Source organism: Peromyscus leucopus, chromosome 12, assembly GCF_004664715.2.
Source record: "Peromyscus leucopus breed LL Stock chromosome 12, UCI_PerLeu_2.1, whole genome shotgun sequence".
NCBI lineage: Eukaryota > Metazoa > Chordata > Mammalia > Rodentia > Cricetidae > Peromyscus > Peromyscus leucopus.
The window spans coordinates 59,085,106-59,110,047 of NC_051073.1; the positions used below are offsets into that span (position 1 = coordinate 59,085,106).

The window sequence follows — 24,942 nt, forward strand, 5'->3', positions numbered from 1 at the left end:
CTCTCTCTCTCTCTCTCTCTCTCTCTCTCTCTCTCTCTCTCTCTCTCTCTCTTTCTCCAACGAGTGAAAACATTTACCTGGTGTAGCGTCTACCAGCTGATTGGGATTTGACTCCTCTGGAACCAGAATTCTGATTCTTCATTTGTGGGCTGTCATTTTAAACTTTAGTTATGATTAATACCAAGATACATTAGTAGCCATGGAGATGTCCCCTCTGAGTACCCCATCACAGAAACACAGGAAGGCTTGTATCACAGGAAATGGACAAATCTAGCTGCAAGTCTTGTCTTCTCTTGAGGATTCTTTTCTAAGTGTTTGTGTAGGAAAGTTTATCAATGTTTTAGAGAAAACAGTTTTCTAGAGACACCCCAGGAAAATGCATCTGATGCACACAGAAGAGCACACATGATTACAAACATGGTCTGTAACTGAACACTGCTCCAGATGACTCTCTGTGTGGTTGTAACTCTGAAGATCAAGGTTCAGTTCACGAAACATTTGGACAAATACTGTCTTTCTTGAAAGAAGCGGAGAAAGGATTTCCATCCTTGTTTACAAATGGAAAAAAGAAGTAAGTTTATACTTGTCAAGGCCATGACACCAATAGCTCCCAGAGCAAAGCTCACAGGTATGGGTCTCTCTAAGTCTTGAGATCCACCTGCTTTATGATGCTGCCCAAGCTAAGGGCCAGCAGAAAAGTCATGGGTGTCAGGAGCTGTTGCTGAAGAAAAGGTTGTAAACGTTTGAGAAGCAATATTAATTTGAGAGCAGAAAGCTGCGTACAATAGGAACTCCAGGGTAAGGAGTAACACAATGCTTTCCTAACACAGGAGGAAGAAGACGTTCCTAGTCATAATGAACAGCCCAAGCTACCCCAAACACAAGTAAACAGAAACAAAACAAAACTCCTCAGTGTTGAAAAGAACCTTCACATTTTGTCTTTGGTAAATCTAGAGACAGAGGGCAGGCCCAGGAAACTCGATAAAAGCAAGGCTTCCAAACAGCAAATGACAGGTAGCCAATGGCTAATAAGCCACCCCCATGATCCATTTCGGATGTTGTCTGCATCTGTTTAGGTTCCTGGAGTTTAGGAGCAGGCATGTGATCCAGGGACCACTGCCCTCTCAATGTCAGTGAGTTTCACCGGAACACAGCACTGCTCTTTTATGCACTGCTGCTTTGGAGTGGCAACCACAAAGGCATGCAATGCACAAACCAACTTAGGCTTCTAAGTCACTGCGCTCTGCTCTACCTCACAAGCTAACCGAATTTAAGCCGCTGAAATTAGAGGAACATTATTCCATCCATCACGTTTTAAAGTTTCTAACATATTCCTACACCACACAGAAACATTTAGCTAAGTCAGAACTGTGCAGAAAACCTGAGCCTCCAGCAAAGGAACCGGGGCACACAGGAGTAGAGAGAAACACCTATGACAGCCCTTCAGCGTCATCTCACTCAAGTCCCCAGAAGCAATTCTCCTAGTTGGTTGGGACCCCAATGACTGCAGGTTTCCTGTGTGTCCTCAGTGCCTACCACATTGCCAGACTCTCAGCCGGCAAATGAGAGCTACTTGTTAACCAGTAGCTGTTAACTACTACTATGATGAGGGAAGCTAGGGAGGAGGCGCCTTCCTCACAGCTAAGTTCTAAAGAGAACTGTTTCTTACCAGAGTGACAAAGGCCTATAGTAGTGCTGTTCACACTGCAAGTGATTGCACTTAGTTCTAAGGTGAGTGGCTGTGATCGGAAGAGGAACAGGGACTTGTGGGGGTGTGGAACATTATGGTTTTTATCTTGACTGCTTCTTACGCATCTCTTTACTTTGTGAAAATGTACCATGCTATGCTGATGATCTGTTACTTTTATTTATTTTTTAATTTTTTTTAAGATTTATTTTACTTATTATGTATACAGTGTTCTGTATACATAATAAGAAGAGGGCACCAGATCTCATTACAGATGGTTGTGAGCCACCATGTGGTTGCTGGGAATTGAACTCCGGACCTCTTGAAGAGCAGTCAATGCTCTTGACCTCTGAGCCATCTCTCCAGCCCCTACTTTTATGTTTAACTTCAATAAAACATTTACAATTTTTAGCTGGTATCATCTACCAAAGTGACTGATTTCATCATCTATAAACAGTTCTGTTTAGTTTAAAATGCTGTCACAGGAGGATAGATGCCAGACAGAGCCACAGGCTAGTATGTGGAGAGGAGTAAGAACTGAAGTGGACTGAAAGGTGTCCACTGGGTCTTCATAGCCACAGAGTGACAAAGGTCAGCAATTCTGGAAACAGGTAGGTCAGAGGAGACCCTCCCCACCAAACCAAACCAAACTAAACCAGGGCTGGCTCTTCCATCAACTCATTAGGATCCAAAGCCAGTGAAGTCTCTGACATTTCAGTGTTGGTTGAATTTAACATCTAATGAGTATCTCTAAGTGTGGCAAGCACACTGGCCACATATATAACCACTGACCTCAGAGTGACTGAAGCCTTGAGCAAGCCACTTAGTACTTGTGGCCTTTTCTCCTCATCTGGGAAAACCATCTCCTGATTTTTATGATTTTGAATCTCAATGTTATTAGTTGTGTGTGTGTGTGTGTGTGTGTGTGTGTGTGTGTGTGTTTGTTTGTGTGTGTGTATAATACTCGTGCATGAGTGTAGGCATATTCATTCTACACCACACATGTAGAGGACAGAAAAGAACACTCGGGAGTTGATTCTGTCTCTCCACTGTGGGATCCAGAGATCAAACTGAAGTCATCAGGATTTCGAGGCAAGTACTTTCTCCCCCTGAGCAGTCTCACTGGCTCATGTTATGTGAGTTCCTGTGATAAGATGCACGCACTCCCACTCCAAACTATGCATGTATTTTGGGGGCGTTTACAACTCTTCTCCAGGTAGACCTCTGGACTCCAGTCTCACTAGCCTCATGAATAACTTCTAATTCAGGCAGAGACTACCAATCTAGGCTTCTCTGAAGAGGGCAGGACTGGGGAGGAGCCACTGAGAACACTTTGACTAATCAGAGAGCAATAGAAAGACAATGACTCATGGGAGGTGGACAGGGAGATGCTTATATATTCCTAACAAGTGATAAGATGGGGTGAACCTTCTGTATGGGTTTTCCAAGTTGTTCTCAAAGACCTGCCAAGGGCAAGGAGAACATGGCCCATGTCCTCTGCTCTGGAATAAACACTTACTCTTATAAACTTCTGTTCCTAAGTTCTGCTGAAGCTGGGTGCCTGTGCTGAATCTTACCTCCAGGAAGAGAAAAAAGAAACTGAATTTCAGTCTAGCACAAAACACTGACCTTGCTGTTCAGCTGCTCGATTCTTATTTCCTTCTGGTGAATTTCCTTTAAGCTGTCATTGAGCTGAGTCCTGAGAAGTTCAGTCTCATAAACGAGGTTTTGTGACCCATTGAGGGGATCTGACATCTCTGGGGACGCCTGCCAGGGTACAAACATCACTGGAATTGTCTCCTAAGATTGCTCATACTTAATCCTCCCCTCTAGAAGAAACCATGTCCACCCAGAAAAAGTCAGGAGGAGGCTTGTCTAATAGTTGCAGATGGGCAGTTCGAGGAGGTTGATGCTTTTTGGATAGCGGCACCCTGAGTGGCAAAGCACATGGACATTCTCACCTGTCTTTGGTGCTGTGAGGGGAAGATCTGAGGTTGTGAGGAAGGCCTCGGGAGATTCTGCAGATGGTCAAACTGCTGACTGTCATCTGAGAAGGCCATAATATTGTGTTCCTTCATCCTTCTCTCATGATGTTCCCAGGCATTCTTCTCCATTCTACACCATGAAAAAAAAATGGCTCAAATACACTCATGATGCAAAGCAGACAAATTCCATATTCAAAACATTCTTATGCAATATTAGCAATGCAGTATAACTAATACAGATCAGAGTGAAATTTACTCTACAAGTGGAAACACCCAGTAAGACAGTGAGAGCAGGGCAGTGACGGGGCTAGGGATTGAAGTGTCTTCACAGAAGAACTGCCATTGGATTGGGAACCTGGGCAAAGAGCTGGGTTTCCAAATGGGAACCATAATTCAAAATCAGCACGAAAATTCAGCCTGAGACACCAGGAGGAATGCAGAGACCGAAGTTCAGAACTGCAGGAGTCAGTGTGTAGAGTAAATACGTATGGAATGAGGACGGTGAGACCATGCAGGGCACCGGAGACCACCGCAGTCCTTCAGCAGAGTCACGCCCATGATGCAGAATTAGCATCGGGGTTGGCTCTGAAGGACTTAGAATTCTGGTTGTTGCACATACTGGGTGTGAGACCTGAGGACATGCCATTCTTGCCAAATTTCTTCAATAAAGTAGGAATAAACTAGCTATTCCTTAAGACTATTGTTAAGGACTGAATGAGATCTCACACATCACTCATCAAACACAAAGCCTGGCACGTATTAAACATTAAATAATAAACATTAGTTGTTGCTATTTTATTTACTTATCTTCCTGAATTTGGTAAAGAGTGGAGCCATTTCTTTGTTAGGCACAAACCAGCTGGGTGTGATGTGTAACACATCACATAGGATGCTTTCACTGGAGGAAACTAGGCGAAGTGTACACAAACGTCCTCTCACTATCTCCGCGGCATTCTATAAAATCAACAACTATTTCAAAGTAAAATGTTAAGACAGTAAAGAAGGTCAAAATGCAGACCAGTCCGACCTGAGCTGATGCAGCTCCTGCTGCCAGGCGAGGTTTTCTTGCCTGAACTGCTCGTTCATCGTCTGCAGGGATTTTGTCTGCTCTTGATGCTCCTCAAGCTGAGCCTTGAGTGGACGTAACTCCACGACCTCTTTGTTCATCTGTAAGTACTGCTGCTGCAGGTTCTTCAGTTCCTGCAGCTTGAACCAGAGGGAGCAAAGGGTGACTCATTTCTTAGCCCGTACTGACCAGTCGCTCCTACCACAGGGACACCACAGACTGTGCGCGGCCTCCCACAGTCCACTGACAGCCAAGGAGCGGCCATCAAGGCCTCAGGGCCTAAGCATTCCTTCTACTTCTACCCCATAACCCCGCCTCAGAGGCCCGAAGCTCCAACTCTGACCCGAGACAGACTGGAAGGACCCACAGATTACTGTGACCGGCCAATGTGAGGAGCGGCTTCCCGCGTACACATGCGCTCTTGTTATGCTCCTCCGTTTCCTAAACGAACACCAGCAGCGTGGTCTTCGGTGCTGCGGTCTGCTTCTTTGTCTTGTCCTTGTTCCCCACACTCAGGCACACAGGCCAGTGCTCTACCACCAAGTCACAGCCCAGCTGGACTTCAGCCTTAACTCGAGCTGAGATGGTGTTCACTCAAAGAAGGTGTGCACCCTGGGCTGCTCTAGAATTGGATACCCTGTTTCTTGGATATGAGACAATGTAAGTCTTTATTTCACTGACCTACTAAATGAAGACCAATATAGCACTTTTCCTCGTTCAACTATGAGAATTAAATAAGGAAAATAATACATCTCACACAAGGTTAATGATTATTATGATAGACTTGCCTTTAGCAAAACTGCATTCTATACTCACTAAAAGTCTGGTCAAGAGATAATGTCAGGACATCTGGGGAGGACAACAGTCTTAAACACACACACCTTTCACCCACTCACAAACGTTAATGCCACTTTTTAAAAAGTACCAAACACAAGAATGGGAAGACAACCAAGGTCAGCGGCAACACACGCTTGAGGCTGGAAAGGAGATGACTAACAGTAACCGACTTCACACATTTTCTGAGAAAGCTGGGTCTTCAACTGGCCGCAGAGAAGCCAAGGACCAACAGAGCTTGCTCTGCAGAACCTTCAATGGGCTCAGGAATTAACAGCACAGGTTCCTCTGGAGAAAACGGTGATGGGGCTGGAGGGGGTCGGGAGCTGAGAAAAGGGGGACCAGAGCAGAGCTGCTTCGGAAGCAAGTGCATTCCAAATCCTCAGCTCCACCCTTTGGTATCCACCCGGAAAAACGAGCTTTACTCTCTGGAGAAGGCAAAGAATGTGTCCTCAAAGCAGGAAAATACCAGCCCAAATTAGAGTACTCAAACAGTAGCGATTGGTGATGCACGCTGTGAGTGCTCCTGCCAGTTCCCTACTCAGCTTGAAGATGTTGATTTCCTTCTTAAGAGGAGATGAAAGATCTCTCAAAAATCTCACCAGACCTTGAGGCGCCAAAGACACCAACTTGGGGGCCATTATCCATAAGCTCAACAAGATCACGCTGCAGTGACCTCACACCAAGTCCTTCCACTAGCTTCTTAGAGTCTACTCCTCATGTGAAGGTGAAACGATGGTTGCTCTTCATCTGAAGAAAGGCTAACATCGGGGATGAAAAGCAACTGCTCAGACGGTGATTCAATACATTAGCGAGGGGCAATCGCATGTGATGAAGGGCAAGAGAGAATGTTGGCGATCAGGAGCATTACAGCAGCAATACAAACAAATCACCAAGACAACTCACAGAAGAAGACAGGCAGGTGTGGAGGTGCACACACAATCCTGGCCTTTGAGAGACTGGTAGAGAGGACTGTGAGTTTGGGGGCAGCCTGGGCTACACTGACCCTCTAGGCAAGCCTCAACTATATGACAAGACCCTGCCTCAGAAACAAAATGGGTGGAGAGGTGGCTCAGCAGTGAAGAGCCCTTGCTGCTCTTCCAGAGGACCCCAGTTCAATTCCCATGCTGGGCAACTCAACATTGCCTGTAATTCCAATGCGCTCGCTCTTCTGGCCTCCACAACCACCTGCATGTGCCATACGTGCACAGTATGTACACATACGTGAAACAGCAACAGCCAAACACCACCATCCTTGGAGAGATAAGTTAGAAAATCCACCCATGAAACAAGAAAAAAAATACATTTAAAGAAAAAAAGGAATTTCTTACTAATTAAGAAGCAGGGCTGGAGAGATGGCTCAGTGGTTAGGAGCACTGTCTGCTCTTCCAGAGGACCTGGGTTCAATTCTAGAATGGTGGTTCACAACGGTTACCACAGTCTGAGGACATCCAAGGACACCACACATGCATGTGGTGCACAGACACACATGCAGGCAAACGTCCACACACATAAAGTAAATAACCAAGACAGGGAGGGCGACGACAACACGACGACAAAACCAGAAACATCACGTGGGGACAAAAGACAAGGCTGAGAGCAGATGAGATGCCCAGCGGCAGAGGCCCTCGTGTGCAGGCCACGCGAGACAAACGGTTCGGCAGGCATGGCAAGCACCTGGCAAGTAGGGAGGCAAAACAGAACCAAGCAACTGGGAAGTGTGGGAAGGGAGTTTAGGATCTGGAATGACCCCCAAAAGAGAGCAGTGAGGAAGGCAGCAGGATGGTAATGGGGGCAGGAGGTCCTCGCTGCGATCGCTGTGTGCTGAGGAGGTGGGCTGGCCACCTGCACAATAAGAACCAGTAAAAAGGCTGCAAAGACGAGGGCAAATCAGGAGGTCTTGAGTGGCCAACCCAGGCAGGGGTCCTAAGCCTCTTCTAGACAGTCATGTGCCTTTTAAAGGTTCCTGAGCAGGCAGTTCTAAGAAAGCAAGAGCTTGAGAATGATTTATCCACAAGCCTATTTGTCATCTACTGGAGAGGTTACCCAATGGAAGCAGTGTTGTTAATACTGTTGACGGTGAAGAAGCTTATCACGGGACGTTGAAGGTCAGAGGGGAGCTGTTTGAGACATTCAGAACAGAATCAGGTATCTTGATGGTTAGGTGATGGAAAATCAGAGTGACAGTTTTAAGAAACAGTTTCGCTGCAAGTTATAGAAACAGAGATATGGCTTCTTTAAAAAGGCGTGTCTCTTCAATATTCAGTAGACCAAAAGTGGGTGGGTGGGGTGGGGTGAGAGAACAAAATACTGTCCAGTGTTGACAATGCATAAACTTATAGTAAGCAATCTCTGAATGAAAGCACAGCTAACAGAATCTGCTGGAACCACTCAGGATTGTGACTTAGCACATAATGAATCCCAGCATGACATAAACTACAGCCTTCAGGCATAAATGTGTATGAAGTATATGTATGTTCATGAGGGTGCAGGCACATGTGTGTATACGTGTCTGCCTGGGTGCCAGAGGATAACTTTGGGTATATTCCTCTGGTGCTATACAGCTTTTTTATTTTTTATTTTTAAATCCAATTTTGGGTGTGTGTGTGTGCGTGTGCATGTGCGTGTGCGTGTGCGTGTGTGTGTGTGTGTGTGTGTGTATGTGTATGTGTGTGTGTGTTTTCAAGTGAGTTTGTGTACATGTTGTAGGTTACTGGTTTTCAACCTGGGGGTCGAATATCAGATATCCTGCATATCAGATATTTGCATTATGATTCATAACAGTAGCAAAGTACAGTTATGAAGTAGCAATGAAATAACTGTATGGTTGGGGGTCACCACAGCATGAGGAACTGTATTAAAGGGTCATAGCATTAGGAAGGTGCTGTGGGATAATGCTTTTGTATACTGGTTTAATAAAACGCTGACTGGCCAGTAGCCAGGCAGGAAGTATAGGTGGGATAAGCAGACAAGGAGAATTCTGGGAAGAGGAAGGCAGAGTCAGGAGCTGCCAGTCCACCGTCCAGGGAGCAGCATGTACTGGCACACAGGTAAAGCCACAGAACACATGGCAATATCTAGACTAACAAAAATGGGCTGAGTTTAAGTGTAAGCACTAGTCAGTGGTAGGCCAAGCAGTTTTAATTAATATAAGCCTGTGTGTCTACTTGGGTCTGAGTGGCTGCGGACCTGGCGGGACATAGGAAAACTTCTGGCTACAGGAAGGCTGAGAACCGCTGGTGCTCAGGCATGTGTGGGCAAAGGCTGACATCAGGTGCTTACCTCTGTTTCTCTTCACTTTATATTTTGAGACAGGGTCTGTTGTTACTTTTTCACTGACCCTGGAGATCACCAATTTGGCTTGGCTGGCTAGCCAGTGGGGTCCAGGGACCTGCCTATCTCTGTGCAGCCCTGGGATCACAGGTGCTGCTACATTTGTTTTTTTTTTTGTTTTGTTTTGTTTTGTTTTTTTGTTTTTTTCCTGGTGTGTTTAGCATCCAGACATATGTGTGGGTTCTTATACTTGGGCAGCAAGCACTTTTTTGTTTGTTTTTGAGACAGAGTTCCTCACTGGCCTGGTGCTTGTCTGCATAGGCCAGGCTGGCTGGCCAGTGAACCTCAAGGACCACCATCTTTGCTCTTTTAACAAGGGTTCTGTGAGTCCAACTCAAGCACAAGACAAGCTATCTCTCTAACCTCCTTTCTTCACTTCTGAAAAAAATTAATTGAAAGAAAGTGGGCAGAAACAGGCATGGCGCTATGTATCTGCAATCATATCTACTTAGGCAGCTGAGGAAGGACCTTGAATTTCATGGGTAGCTTAGCAACAGTCTATCTCAAAATAATAAATGAAAATAAATAAAACAAAATAATAATAAATTCCCAACCTAGGGATGGAGCTCAGTGGTAAAGGACTTGCCTAGCATGTAGGAGCCTTGGAATACATTGCGGTAGTGGAAAGGAAAAGAAAGATAGGAAGAAAGGAATGGACAATAGTTCATTTGCAAACAACCAATGACTGAATAGTGATTTTAAAAAATGGTTTTGAGACAGTCTTACTACATAGCCCAGCCTGGCCTGAAATGAGCTACATAGTCCAGGCTCGTCTTGAACTCACAACAGCCTCCCGAGTGCTAGAGTTTTAGGCATGTGCTGCCATGCCTAGCGACACTCACTTTAAAAAATCTTGTGGTGATACACTGTGTACCCCAATAAAGCTTTCCTGGGGATCAGAGGACAAAGCCAGTCACTAACACGAACCTTAAAAAGTCTTATAAAATCTCTTTTACATATAACTTCTTTCTTGACAAATTAGGTTTGAGCAACACTTCTAAGACGAGCTAAGTTCTTACTACCCTGATCCAGTGGACGATCAAGTGCTCAACCACCATTGTGAAAAGACACCGAGTGATTTTCTTCCAATCAACCTGCTTGAAATGCTGGAGCCACTTACAGAATGCTATCTTTTAATCCTTTTACAACCAATGCAGATGCTGTGCAAAGAAAAGTCAAGTTTGGAAATGGCAACAACATAACATGTCTGTTTCTCTTAACGGCAACAGCATGTCTGTTTCTCTTAAGACCCAAGCACTCTAGGAAATAGGCAGCAATGATGGTGACTTTATACACAGATTCTACAGATAGAAACATTTATCCTTTTCTTTCTTTTTTTTTTTGGTTTTGGTTTTGGTTTTGGTTTTTCGATTCAGGGTTTCTCTGTGTAGCTTTGCGCCTTTCCTAGAACTCACTTGGTAGCCCAGGCTGGCCTCGAACTCACAGAGATCCGCCTGCCTCTGCCTCCCGAGTGCTGGGATTAAAGGCGTGCGCCACCACCGCCCAGCAATTTTTTTTTTTTTTTTTTGGGAATTTATCCTTTTCTAGGGAGATAAAAATCAATGTAAAGAATGGCTCAAAACCTCTCAAACACAGATCTGAAACACACACTCACTAATCGATCTCTGTCATTCTGGAGAGAAGACATAGCTTTTTTCAAGCTCTGCATTTCAGCTGGGCTGGAGGCAGGTGAAGGAGCTACAGCCCTCTGCTTCTCTTCCTCCGACTTCCGGAATTTCTCCAGCTCATTCCACAGGTGATCTCTCTCATTCTGTAAACTGGTCATAGCCTTGGAAAAGGTCTGCATCTTGTTGCGAGAATCTTCTAGTTGGGAAGATAAATTAAGCAACTGTTTGTCTTTGGATATGAGCTGCTGGTCAAGTTTCTCAAGGCGGGGCAGGCTGTTCTCAGTGGTGGTCAGGGGCAAGGCAGCCTGGGGAAGAACGTCACTCTCTCTGCTTAAGTCCGTTTGCTCTTTTAGCTGGGCCAGCTCCTTCAGACTGGCATCATACTTCTTTTTCAGATCGCCAAGCTCCTCGGTGGCATGATCTCTGCTGTCCTGCAAGGAACTCATTGACCTTCTGAAAGACTGAATCTGGGCCGTGAGATCTTTATTCTCTTTGGTTACCGTGAGTAGCTTCTGCTCCATCTCGACCAGGTCCCTGGCCAGCTCTGCCACCCTCTCTTCTGCTGTTTCTGTTTCATTTCGCATTATCCCTGCATCATGATGGAGATGCTTCAGTTCCTTCTTCAGCTTGTCCTCGATCTCACTGACCTTCTGGGTCGCTTCCTTCTGGACACAAATGAGCTCCTCTTCCAGGTCTGCAGTTCTCTTCTGGCAGGAGGAGAGCGCCACATTTAACCTCTGAACCTCCTCGTCTTTCACTTTCAGCTGGGCCCCGAGGGTTCCTTCTTCCTGCAAGGCCGCCACGTGTCTCTTCAAGCCTTCAACCTCTGTAGACAAAGCACGTTTCTCCTCTTGGAGGGCTTCAGAGCACCTCTGCAGGCTTTGCCTGGCTTCTTCTGACCCCTTCAGCTTCTCTTCCAATTTTGTACATTCATTTTCCAACTCCTTATTCTTCTGGAGTTGAGCCTCAAGGAGTTGCTTCTGCTGACAGTCCTTTATGGATATCACTTCATTCAGGTCTTGCCTATACTGGATCAGCTCAGCATCCAGCTTGGCATTCTCGGAATTGAGGTCATCCAGATGACTCCTCAACCCTCGAATCTCTTCCTTCAATTTATTATTCTCAGCAGCAGCATCTTGGATGAGTTGGTCTTTTTCTAAGATCACAGAAAGATGTCGATCTTCCAGCTGCTGATAGTCACTTATTATACGGTCTCGGTCATTCTGAAGAGAGGACATAGATTTAATAAAAGAATCGAGATGTGCCTTCTGGTCAAGGTTCTCTTTTTTTATGTTTCCCAGAGTTTCCATAAGTTGATTGGTTTTCTCAATAGCCTTTTTGTTTTCTTCTTCTAAGGCAACATTCTCCTCTTCCTCCTGGGACAAGAGGTTTTCTAATTCCTTGATCTCTTTCTGGTGCTGCTGCTGCAGTTCGGCAACAGCTACTTGGATCGCCTCATCCTTGCTAGAAAGCAGGCTCATAATCTTCTCCTCCTTGGTTTTGATTTCATCATCCAACCTTCTGGTCAGCTCTCTGGAGGCCTTTAGATCAGTCTCGAGTTGTTCATAACTGAACTTACAATTCTGGATATCGGCTTCTTGCTGCTTTATGATCCCTTCCAAATTTTCTTTATGTTCTCTGCATTTTTCTAGAGAGTTATTTAAGTCAGTTGACTTGTCATTGAGATGTTTAAGTTCTGACTCCAGCTTAGCTAATTCATTCAAAGAATTGTGGTACAGCTGTTGAGTCTCTTCTAATTGGGACATAAGCTTTTTGTTGTCCCTCTGCAGGGTATCACAAAATTTCTGTTGATCCTGGAGCTCTGCCTGGGCCTTGGACTCCCACATTTCTTTATCATGTTCAAGCCTAGGGGTTAGGGGCGGGGAAGAAAAGGGGGAGAGAAGGAGAGATTACCTATATGACGTACACCTAACTGATCTACAAATCAGTCAACATTCATTGTTGAAGGCTTTAATAGAGAGCTTAGTTCTCTGCATCTATACACGTATACTAACAAGATCCACCACAGAGGAAAATGACATACAACCGCATCTCAGAGCTCTGAATCATGAAACTGTGTTCCTTATTTTAGTAATCCGTTTGAGACACTGAACAGCAAATCAGTCCAGCCCCCATTGTTTTATTCTACCTTGCTCCAGACAAGCTAATGGTGGGTTTCTTTAAAGTCATAATCCTGGCAAAAGACACAGTAAAGAAACAAAAGGGGAGACACGGTAAGGGTGGGGGCGCTGTCGCTTCCTGAGCTTGGACGGTGATATTCAAGAGTGTGAGGACGGAATTGCTAGCCAACATACAGAGCAGAGAGGTGGACAGCAGACCACTTAGGACACCAAAGCTATCCTTTGGGAGCAAGCTGGTGAAAATCTAGGTAAAGGTAGTCAGGTTGTCAAAAAATCCAGACACAAAAATGAAGAGAAACTTAGGCCATTTCTCAACGGAGATATGGGGGAAAAATACATCAGTGGTTTTATGTTAATGATTTTATGATAATACAAATTATAACAAGTTACAAAAATGGCAAAAAAAAAGTCAGAAGGTAAAGAGGATGTACATTCTAAGGGAATTTAAAACAAAAACTGGCTCTGTAATTCTAATAAAATAAATAAAAACAATTTAGAGACTTTCTTTGCCTTCACAATTCTCTCTGGAGGGAAAATGGTTTCCTGCTCACCTGGAGATATTGATCTTCAGTTCCTCTGTATGGATGGTCATTTGTTGAAGCTGGTCCTTTAGAGTAATGCAGTTCTCCTCTTTGAGTCTGATCTCTTCTTCCTTGGTGAGAATGGCATCACCAAACTTCCGTTCCCATTTTTTGGCTTCATCGATCACCCTGTCGCGGTCATCCTGGAGGGATGACATGCTCTTAGTAAAGGCTGCGAGCTGGGCCACGGTGCTGTCCAGGCCTTCCTGCAGCTGCTTCATGTCCTGGTCTTTCCTGGACAGCGTGACCTGCATCTCTACAAGCATCTCTTCCACGTGGGCCTTTTCCCCGTGCAAAGCATCCAGTTTCTCCTGCATGTTCTTCTTCTCTTTCAGGTGTTTTTCCTCTGCCTGCTCCAGTCTTCGCGCCAGATCGTCATCTTTTTGTTTCATCTGGCTTTTCACGGCTTCTTTGATGGACTGAAGTTCCTTTTTCAATTTGAGGTTGTCCGCTATCACTCGCGCGGCTTCGCTTTGTGTGTCATCGAGCAGTACTCTGATGCTAGATAATTCCGCTTGTGCCGTTCTGTGGTGCTCAATGGCTTGCGCCAGATTTCCTTTGGTCGCATCCAAATCCTTTTGGGATTCTGTCTGGACAAACTCCAGAGCCTTGACTGTCTTCTCTAGAGCACTGATTCGCTCCTGGTACCGGATACAGTCCTTCTGCAGCTGCTTTACCTCCTGCTGCTTTTCTTTCAACAGCTCCTGGAGCTCCTTTGCATGGCTCTTATTTCCAGGTTCTTTCTGGGCCCCTTGTATCTTCTCTAAGTACTCCTTGCGGATTTCTGACTCCACCTTGGTTTTTTCTTTGACCAGTTGCTGATTTTCCTTTTCTAAATTACTCATGCACTTTTTAAGGTTCTGCATTTCAGATTCTAGTTGCTCGTTTTTTATTTGGGCATCTGTAACATCCTGATAATAATTCCCAATGCTCCCATTAAGTTCTGCCAGCTGATTCATGAGCCTCTCTTCTAAGTCATCTTTTTCTTCCTCTGCCATCTCTTTCAGCTTGGTGACTCTGGAAAGTTCTTCTTGGATTTGCTGATTTAACATGTTTATTTTGGTGACTTCTTCCCCAAGTAGTTTGAGTTCACCATCCTTTGCCGATATTTGATTCAGGAGGGCATTTTTCTCATTTTCTAGTGTCTGGCTAAGCTCCCTATCACTCCGTTTCTCCACCTCTAACTCAGCAATTCTTCCCTTGAGCTGATCAAGCTGCTGGAGGTAGTTACTGATGTCATCGTGGGAGCTGAAAGTCTCACTAATGCCAGGCTTGGCACTGTTCACTGACAGAATACCTTCTGAATCGTCAAGTTGAACATGCACACTCTGAGACTCTTGCTCTTGAGACTTGCCCACCATAGCTTGCTTGACCTCTTCCGTGACATCCTTTTGTTCATCGGACTTCTCAGTGTCCTCTAGGCTAGCTTGTTTCAGTACGCCGTCTTCTACCTGATGCTTCAGACCTCGAATCTCTTCACTCAAAATCTCTCTCTCTGCCATTAAAGCCTCAAACTCCTTAGAAAGGGTTTTGTGCTCAGAAGTGACCTTTTCCAGCTCCTCTTTCAGGCTGGAGTTGGAAGAAAGAAGAGCTTCCATGCTCTCTCTGGCGCCCTCTACAGGCTGGGCCTCGGCTCTGAGCCGCTCATTTTCTTCCTCCAGCTCCAGGATCTTCTGTTGTTTAGACCTAGCGAACTTTCTCATCTTTTCTCTCATCTCTTCCATCTCTTGTTCTGCGTCTTGCAGCTGCTTCTCTGCCTCCCTCTTGCCTGCCTCCATGCTTCTCAGCTTTCCATACAGCTCTTGCTTCTCTTTCCTCACGCCTTCTACGACGTGCTGCATCCTCTCGGCCTCGTTGCTCACGTTCTCGTAGGACTGCAGAAGAACTTCATACTCCTTCTTCAGCTCCTGGTGCTTCTCCTGCCACTCGGTGCTCTCTGCCATCTTCAAACATCTCAGGCTCTCCAGGTCCCTCACCAGCTTGTCCTTGTCTTCGGTAAGGCCCTCCAGAGCTCGTTTCAGGCTTTCACAGGAGCCGCCAAGGCTCTGATTTTCGAGCAAAGACTTGTCCATCTCTACAATGAGCTTGTCTCTTTCTTCCTGAAGGAGGGCTAACTTTCCGAGGAACGCCTCTTTCTCTTTCTTTTGAACAGAAACCTGGCTTTCCACATCCGCCAGAGACTTGGTCAGGTGGTCCACGGCATCTCTGGCTGAAGACAGTTCCTCTTGCAGACTCTTGTTTTCCTTCAGAGCCTCCTTGCGGGAGATGAGGGCTGCCTGCAGTTTCCTCTGTATCTGTTGCTTTACTTTGGCCTCTTCTCCAGCCTCCTCTGACTTCTGCTTCAGCTCACACAGCTCCACCTGGAACTGTTTCAGCCTCTCCTCGTGCTCCTTGGCTTGCATCTCCAGCTGTGTGTGCAGAGCCTTGATTAAATGCTCCTGCTCCACCATCTCGGCCTGGACTTTGCTGAGGGTCTGTTCCTTCTCACCAAGCTGTCCGGAAAGGTAGCTGACCTCTTCTTGCTTCTGGCACACGTGCTCTTGCAGTTCATCTAGTTTGGGCTGTAATGTTTTCAGATGTTCCAGGCCAGCAAGCTGTACTTGGCTCCTTTCCAGTTCCTGCTGTAGGCTTTCTGCGTGGGCCTCGGCTTCATGGGATGTTGCTTTCCAATTCTGGATTTCTAAGCCCTGTTTATTTATCTCCTTTTGTAACAGGAGTACTTCTTCTGATTTTTTAGTCAGCTCACTTGCTGCAGATCTTACTTTCAATTCCAGCTCTTCTTTCTCGACCTCCATCTCTTTCCACTGGGCCTTAATCTGGGCAACCGTAGCCTGGAGAGCTTCTGCACCTCCAGGATAAGAAGGCTGACTTGTGTGTGCATTATATTCTGTAGCAGGCTGGGCGGGCTGCTGTTCTGTGTCTTCGAGTGAAACCTCCTTTAAACCTTGAGTGGGAAGACCAGGTTCCCGCTGGTCAGTACCTGGGAGCTTTCTGTCCATGGACTCCCTCACTTCGATCTGAAGCTGCCTTAGCTGGTCCCCAATGTTCTCATTTTCCTTACTCTGCTCAGTAAGCTGCTCCTGAAGGTGATTGTAAGCATCCTTCTGTTTCCCGAGCTCGTCCTTCAGATGTCTCTCTCTCTCTTGTGCCCTTTTTAGAACTGCCTTATGGGAACTTAAGGCTTTGTAAAGCTTCTTTTCAAGTTGTTCCTTTTCTTTTTCAAGGTCTGCTATCTTCCCCTCTAGTTCCGGCTTCCAGTGTTCTCCATCGCCTGCACTGGGCGGGCTGCTTACCACCGGTTCTTTTAGAGGTGCTGCCGAGTCTCCATCCCCAGCATCCGGGGCTCCCGTGGTCAATTTCTGAATAGTTGCTTCATTTGTAATAATCTCTGCTTGAAGCAAATCTATTTGCTTTGACTGATCTTGCAAGTTCTGACTCATCTGTTGGACCACAGCCTGCAGTTCTTCTTCCGCTGCCGTCTTGTCTTTCAACTCTCTCCTGACACGCTCCAGTTCTACTTCTTTTTCGGCTATCGTCTCTTTTAAAGAAGCTTCTAGTTCTCGACACTTAGAAGTTCCACATTTTTCTGGTCCATCTTTGTTCTCTCGATCTTCCTCCAGCTTCTTCCTCTCACCAACCCCGTGTGCCATCTCTTTGCTTGATTCCTCCCTCACCTTGGCTAACGCCTCCTCCAGTGTGCTGACTTTCTGGAGGAGTTCCTTTCGGTGAAGAAGTGCAGCATGGAGCTTCCGCTTCCTCTGGTCGCTCTCCTTCTTCAGGAGCTCCAGCTCCCGCTGCAGCTCCTCTTTACTCAGGCCCGCCGGGCCTGACACGTCCTGACCAGGACTAGAAACGACGCCATGATTTTCTTGGGCCTGCTCCTTCTTTGCTTCCTCAGCTCTGGACAACGAATTGAGCTGCTCCTTCAGGGTCTTAATTTCAACCCCAAGAGAAAACTTCTCTTCATTAAGCTGAACCATTTTCTCTGTCATGCTGTAGCTGAGTTCTGTCACTTGCTGGTCCTTCTCCTGGATGGTTTGCTGGAGTGTCTCCACGTCTCTCTCCATTTTGGCTATTTCCAGCTCCTTCTGTGAAAGAGCCTGTGAAAGGCCTTCCATCTTCTTAGAGATGTCCTTCATGTGCTCTGCCCCCTCGAGCACCTCAGTCTCCTTCGTCTGCAGCTGGCTTTGCAGGCTCTTGATCTGGGTGGCCTGCTCAGAACACTGCAGCTGCACATCATCCAGCTCCCTCTGGAGAGCTTCCATTTTCACATTTTTTGATCTGGCTTCTACAGTCAGGCTGTGGATCTGTTCCGTGAGCAGGCTGTGCTGAGTCTTCTGGCTTTCGTAGTCCAGAGCTCTTTGCTTTTCTGCTGCTGCCAGGCTGCCCTCCAATTCTTGGACCTGAGCCCTCAGCTCCGCTAAGACACTAAGCTCATCCACCCGAGAAAGAAGCTGGTCTCTTTCCTCAGACACGGTGGTGAGCGTGCTGTGGGCATCCTCTGCGCTCTTCCTGAATTGTTCCACAAGCTGGGTTAGGCTGCTAATTTCCTTAGCTTTCTCATCTAAATTTATCTTAGAAATCTCTTCTGCCTTATGAAGGCTTGTCTCAAGCTCACTAATTTTTGACTTGAGACTTTCCAATTCATCCTGGTGACACTGACAGGCATCTGAGAGAGAGGGGGATTTGTCCACACCATGCAGCTTTGTGGAGTTCAATCCCACTGCAGCGTCATTTGCAGACCCTGCCTCAGATGTTGGATGCTGATCTTCAGTGCTTGCCGGTTCCTCGTTTGCAGCCCCTGGGATGCCGCTCTCTTCATTGGGCACAAGGGGGATGTCTCCCGCTGTCACAGAAGGTGCTCCTTCATGCCCTATCAGCTTCACCTCCGTCTGGTCAAGGACCTCAGGGTCCCCATCGGGCCTCTTGCCCTGCAGCTGTGACTTCAGAAACGCGATTTCGTCATGAGCTTCCTTCATTTCCACTAGTAAAACTGCTAGTTCCTTATGTTTCTGAGATAATGTGTTCTCTAGGACATCTTGTCCATTTTCTTCGGTAGAAGAATTGCTCTTGCTGACCACAGTAACACCAGCTGTGTTGACCTATTAAAAATAAACAAAAGAAACACCAAGAAAGACCTTCATCAAATATTTCACAAAGCATTAAAAAAAAGCCATTACAAACTAACATTTCATGAATTTTCTAAAATTTGTGAACCTTCTGGTCTAAACTTCTTTTATATTACAAAACTACTAAAATTTGTAAAACTCTGCATCTCCCAAACTGAACGTGTAGGATTCAGTCAGCTCCACTTCAAGGTCTCTTTCTAGTCAAAGGGTCCAAGGAAACTTGGAATCCATTTTCTAGATATTTCCCATACCGGGGGAAAAAAAAAAGTCTTCTTGTAGGTTAAAACATCTAGTTACTTTCTCCTTCTTTTCTTTTCTTCTTTCTTCTTCTCTTCTTCTTCTTCTTTTTCTTCTTCCTCTTCCTCCTCCTCCTCTTCCTCCTCCTCTTCTTCTTCTTTTTTTTGTTTTTTTCGAAACAGGGTTTCTCTGTGTAGCTTTGCGCCTTTCCTGGAATTCATTTCGAGACCAGGCTGGCCTCGAACTCACAGAGATCTGCCTGCCTCTGCCTCCCGAGTGCTGGGATTAAAGGCGTGCGCCACCACTGCCTGGCTTAGTTACTTTCTTCTAAGAATTGCTTTTTAAAAAGCAGGAAATTAATTAAATACCCCATCCCACACCAAGGAGTAAGTTACAAGATTTCGTTTCCTAAGCAATTTACTGCAATAAGAAAGTTAAATAAAATAAGCATGAACACTGATAAGTAGACTACCAAACAAGTAGATGCAGATGAGTTATCAGAGTCAAAACGCCTAAAATGAGCTCTGCTGACACCTGAGCATGACATGATGGAGCCGTGTGGCAAATATGAGACAAATTTTTATAGATGACTGTGTTAGGCTGCTTGATTCATGTCATCTCTAAAGACGTTTGCTTGGGAAAGGAAACTAGTGAGTCCCATGATGCATTTGATTAGTTTAGGTTCAGTAAGAAACCCTGCCTCAAAAATACAATGGAGAGAAACCAAGGAAGAAACGGGACACTGACATCTGGTCCTCACATACACAAGCACAGGCACATGCGTGCATGCACGTGTGCACACACACACACATACAGATGCACACACAAAGGGGCGTGGGGAATGTGGGCGTGGCTCACTGGAAAAAGTTCTTGCTGAGCAAGCATGAAGGCTTCAGTTTAGATCCCCAGCACCCATGGAAATGTCAGGCATGGTAGTACCTGTCTATAACCGCCTCATTTTCATAAGTACTTTCTTAATAATTTATAATTCTTTGCTCTCTGCATTATGGAGACCACAATTCAGAGAGCTCTAAACTAGACTCAGTATTAGTCACAGGGCAAACTCCTCTAGAACCTCTTCATGTCACATTTCATGTTTCCATCCCTACGGCTTGGCGAGTCTGATACGGTCAAGTCATCCCCACCACAGGGTTTAATGTAACCTACTGCTTTTCGTTCTATTACCCAGAGTGCTTTTCTTTCCTCTTTCATAAGTACCTTCCATTCTCTTTCCTCACTCCCTACAGTATCTACAGAGTTCAGTTCACTTTGTGACATAGAGTCAAGTCAGCCCACCAGAAGGCAGAGCCCCCGAGAGAGAGCTTGGCTCTGTCTGGCCATTCCTGCTCTCCTTTCTCCTTCTTTCATTGAACTTACGTCTTCTCTCATTCTTTTCTAGTTCGTCTCTGTGAGCTCAAGGGACAGTACCCGCAGGCTTTTCTATGCAGTTTCTGTGGTTTACAATCCCCTTTCCTTACCATTGTTTGCTGTGTATTTTCTGCTTCTTTTGTTTCTCATTTTCTCACTAGATGGCCATCTTTCCTATTTGTGTTGTTGTTTTTTAAAGCTATGTTATAGCTTGTTTCCACTAGAAATCATTGGTAGACATTTAAGAGAATACTTTTAAGGATTCCCTTGGACAAACAAGATCCATTTTTAGTCAGAGTCTTACAATTTTTAACTATATAATATTACAGTTTTCTAAATGAAGTCTCCTTTGACAGCTTTGTGAATAAGGCCTCAATGGCTCCATGAAAAGGTGTTGGATGTAAGCTAGATGGTTAATTTTATGTGGTGACTTGGCTGGATCATGGTTCCCAGATGTTTGGGCAAACGTTATTCGAGGTGTTCCTATGAAGGTATTTTGGTTGATATCAACATTTAAAGCAGGAGACATGTGTATGTATTTATGTGCATGTGTGTGCATGTGCCACCCCATATGTGCACCTGCATGTAGAAGCCAGATGTCAGTGTTCAGTGTTGTTCCTCAGAAGCAATCCACCTTGTCTTCTGAGGAAGGCTTGGAGCTGCCCAGGCAGGCTAGCACGGCTGGCCGTCCAGCCCCAGGGATGTGTCTATCTCTGTTTCTCCAGTGCTGAGATGACAAGCCCGAGCCAGCATGGTCAGGTCTTCAGAGCTTCTAGGGCTCAAACTCAGCACTTTACCAACAGAGCTGTCTCCTGGCCATAAATCAGGACATTCGGAATAAGGCAGATTATCCTTCCTAATTCAGGCGAACCTTTACCATCACTTGAGGCCTTGGCAGGAACAAGAAAATCTGTCCCACCCGGAAGAGTAAATTATCTACTAGCAGATGATCTGGACTCAAGTTTTAATATTTCTCTGTCAGATGGCCTCTAGCCCAACTGGAAGATTCTTCATTTTCCAATTCCTAAAACTATGCCTCTTCGGGTCTACATACGGTGTTCATTCCCTGTCCCTGGAGACACAGACTAACATAATGAGCAGCACTTCTGTTAAGAAGCTACATCACTCCCAAAGACCATTTATGATTACCAGTTGAGAGCATGGCAAATTGTATATAAGACAGCTAACAATGACACATCCATCGAATGATATTAAGCAATGATGCCACTCTTATAATAAATTTCAGTTGGTCAAAGAGCCAGAAGAGACTCTAAACAGGACATCTTTATCATGCCACCCTCTATTCCCTGCTAAGGCCCAGAGAATGTCACAGAAGAGGTGGGAAGAATGTAAGAGCTGGACCACAGGGAAGGGTGTGTGTGCTATGTAATGCTGTCCTCCAGACATGATAAGACTATCACACCCATGAACTCAGAGCAGCTGTGGGCACCTGCACAAGAGCAAGCCAGAGACAATTCCAGCGTACATGGGGCAGGAGCTCTCCAGGCCTCACCCCTTACTAAGGAGCTATTAGCACTCGATGGCTGCTCAGGGAGGGAGACTCGCTCTTTTCTGAGGGCGTTCCCACTGGCAGGCTTCCTGGGCTACAATGGGTGGCCCCACACCAGTGCACATATCAGTTTTATTAATTGACTTATAAAGGACATAAAACTGGAAGAGGGACATGCTACGGGGATATGGGGGAAGCTAGAGGAGGGAAACAAGCTGTGGTGGTTTGACTGAGACTGTCCTTCCCAGGCTCCCGTATTTTAACGCAGCCCCAGCTGGCAGGCTATCTGGAAAGGTCTAGGAGGTGTGGCCTTGTTGGAGGAAGTATGTCACTGGAGGCGGGCTTTGAGAGGGAGAAGACTGAAGCCATTTTCTAGGGCTCTCTCTTTGCTTCAAGTTTATGGCGAAGGATTTGATCACATTCCTTCCGACTCCTGCTGCTTGCTTGCCATGCACCACGATGAACTCTTACCTTCTGGAACTGTAAGCCCAAATAAACTCTATGTACCTTCATTTGTCTTGGTCGTGGTGTTGAATTCCAGCAACAGAAAAGTAACTCATACACAAGTACTCCTATACTTGTGTTGTTTAGGACAAAGAATTCCAAATATTTGGAAATGAATAAATGAAAAAGTCTAATCATTATGAATCTCTTAAATGTTATTTCACTCCAAGGGTAATATTTTCTGTCAGTACTCACAATGGTTAGTGTTACCCCCTCCTAATCTCGTCCCATTGTGACTGTACCAGTGATCACTTACCTCACAGACTGCACCGTCAGCCTCCCCTGCTCTATTCTGAGCCTCCAGAAAAGTAATTCGAGAAGACAATTTTTCTGTAAGTCAAAAAGTAGTATCTTTAGACAATGTATGTGGAGTATTTGAAAAAAACAGTGATGTAGTTGGACCAAGGATACTTGAGATGCACAAAATAATGAAGAGGAAAGAAATAAGTAAAGTAGTTTGAGGCTGAAAGCACCAAAAGAATGTGAGATATCAGACATAATAGAACTCAGTGTGATAATGACCATGAGAGAAAGACTCTAAACAGTGAAAGCTTTGAAAGGCCATAGACACAAAGGCATGTGAAGTGGAACTGTTCCTTCTATGATATAGTCTGGAAGTCTACTGTCTTATTTTACCCACACTCTTACTGTTTGGATTGTGGATTTTTGCACAACTGCACTTACAATGTTCTCAGTGTTCTTTAACAGACTTTCAGACTTAAAAACATGAGCTATGCAATCTCAACAACCAAATGAGGAAACAGGTGACATGATATGAAGGGGTTACACAGCTGTATGGACAGCTGGGATCAGAATCCAGGTCTTAACTCTAACATAGGGTAGCAATGCCCTGGAAGAGAAAGCTATTTCACACTGACCTCTGAGAAGCTTACCTTCTTTCTGATACACTAAATACACTACAGAAAGAAAGTATGGTTTTTATCCACCCTCTCAAAGCCTTCACATGACCTTTTGGGGCTCTCTCTCATGTTTTGGCTCCTACTTATCCTCCGACCTCTTGTAGTACCACTTTTTTAACTCTACTACAAAAACTCAGCGCTTCTTTCTGTTCTGCCAACACATCAATTCTTTCACACATAACATTTCTTCCATTCTTTTCCCTGACTAAATGTTCTTTGCATGACTACCCTGCCTTTAGTCATTCAAATGTCAAGTTCCCGACAGACCTGTCCTGACCTCTCTAACACTGCCTTTCTCTTAGCTGAGATATACTTGCAGTACCCTATTTCATTTTTACCCTAATAGCTATTACTCTAAAATGTTCTTTTTTATACAGGTTGATGGCCTGTCCTTCATTCTAACATGTTCATAGCTGTATCCTCAGCAAGTAGAATAGTGCCTGGCTCATAAGAAAGGGAGAATATTTGTGAAACAAATGAATGCAAGACAGTACATATAATATGGTCAGACATTTCAAATCCCAGAGAAAGGGGTAGTAGCTGTAGAAAAGGCAGTGCAAAAAGTGAGATGAAAAGAACATGAGGCCAATACAAAGGTAATGTATGATGGCAGACACAAAAGCCAGTAAAGAACACTCTAAGGCCAATGGCCCCTGAGGACAGAAAATGGAATTAACACAACCTACAAAGCATGTGAACAGAATAGGGACTACTTCTGACATGGTAAAATAAGGATTAAGGATAAAGTATCAAAAAAGTACTTTAAGTGGGTGAAACAGTAAGTTGAATTGTGGCTTTATTGGCAATGATGGGAATATTTTTAATAATTATTTATGCATTATGCACAATTTCCAGGTAGGAGCTAAATGGAAAACTATAAATCGTTACACAGAAACATCTGATCTAGTTTTATAAAGGTTACTTGGTGTCCACTCACTCCCAAATGATACACCACAGCAGTCAGACTCTCTAGAGTAGAGGTTCTCAACATGTGAGTCACAACCCCTTTGTAGGGGGTAGAAGGACCACTTCACAGGGGTTTCCTAAGACCACTGGAAAACACAGATAGTTATATTATGATTCATAACAGTAGCAAAGCACAGCTATGAAGTTGCAACACAAATCATTTTATGGCTGGGATCACCACAACATGAGGAACTGTATTAAAGGGTCACAGCATTAGGAAGGTTGGGGACCACTGCTGTAGGTGAATGAGAGCTGGAACGCATTATCATCACATGCTGATGCTACTGAATTGAGAAGGTTCTTAGGAAGCACAGGATAGAGTAGGTCTTACATTCTCACTGACTGTTCACAAAGACCAGTAGAATGAAATGCTAAATACACTCAGCTTAATCCAGCATTTTATTCAGCAGCTGTTAATTTGCCAAGTGTTACTAAGTTTAGGTAAAGCAACAAAACAGTCCTCTGCCCTTAAAAAAAATCCCATACCATGTCTTCAGAAGGCTTACAATAAGAAGATAAATACATAAACAGAGCATCCTAATACATTAGTGAAGGTATAAAGGATGTCATGGGAGCCCAAGGCACTTAGCCCAGGATGAAGACTGAATTCCCAAAGACAGTGCCCTGGCTGAGGGCTCAACAGCCAGACTGGAAGGAAGAGTCTAAGCAGGACATGAACTTGAGCAAAAGCCAACAGGGAGTCCACTTTTAACTTACTGATTTCTCTTACCTCATTCCCTCCCTCATTTTGCCTTTTAGAAAATTCAACATCTTAGTAAAGTCCAATATGGGTCATGCTTCCTAGAAGATATTGTTGCCATTCCCAAATGAATATAAACTATGCTGCAGCATTTTACAGTAGACATCATAAAATGTAACCCTGAGATAAGCACCAGGACTGTGCCCAGCCACTTAGTACACACTATTACTTCTATATTGACAACCGCCAGCTCTGCTCCCCGAGATCCTTAGAGTACAGTCAGAAGAGCTACATGGATGTAGTGCTAAGAGCACAGACACTTCTGGGGTAAGAAGGCAGAATCATGGTTTTTA

At 45.0% G+C, this 24,942-nt stretch overlaps 1 protein-coding gene across 1 annotated transcript in view; it reads right to left on the minus strand.

The window, feature by feature from the left end:
* The window catches only part of Golgb1 (golgin B1), a 65,637-nt gene that overhangs the window by 3,996 nt on the left and 36,699 nt on the right, over positions 1-24,942 (minus strand). Inside the window, exons 13-18 of the mRNA XM_037209774.1 lie at positions 22,260-22,333; positions 13,226-18,357; positions 10,521-12,399; positions 4,700-4,878; positions 3,649-3,802; positions 3,317-3,454 (exon numbers count right to left, since the gene is read on the minus strand). Coding sequence (XP_037065669.1) covers positions 3,317-3,454; positions 3,649-3,802; positions 4,700-4,878; positions 10,521-12,399; positions 13,226-18,357; positions 22,260-22,333 — 7,556 coding nt within the window. The remainder of the gene's footprint in view (positions 1-3,316; positions 3,455-3,648; positions 3,803-4,699; positions 4,879-10,520; positions 12,400-13,225; positions 18,358-22,259; positions 22,334-24,942) is intronic.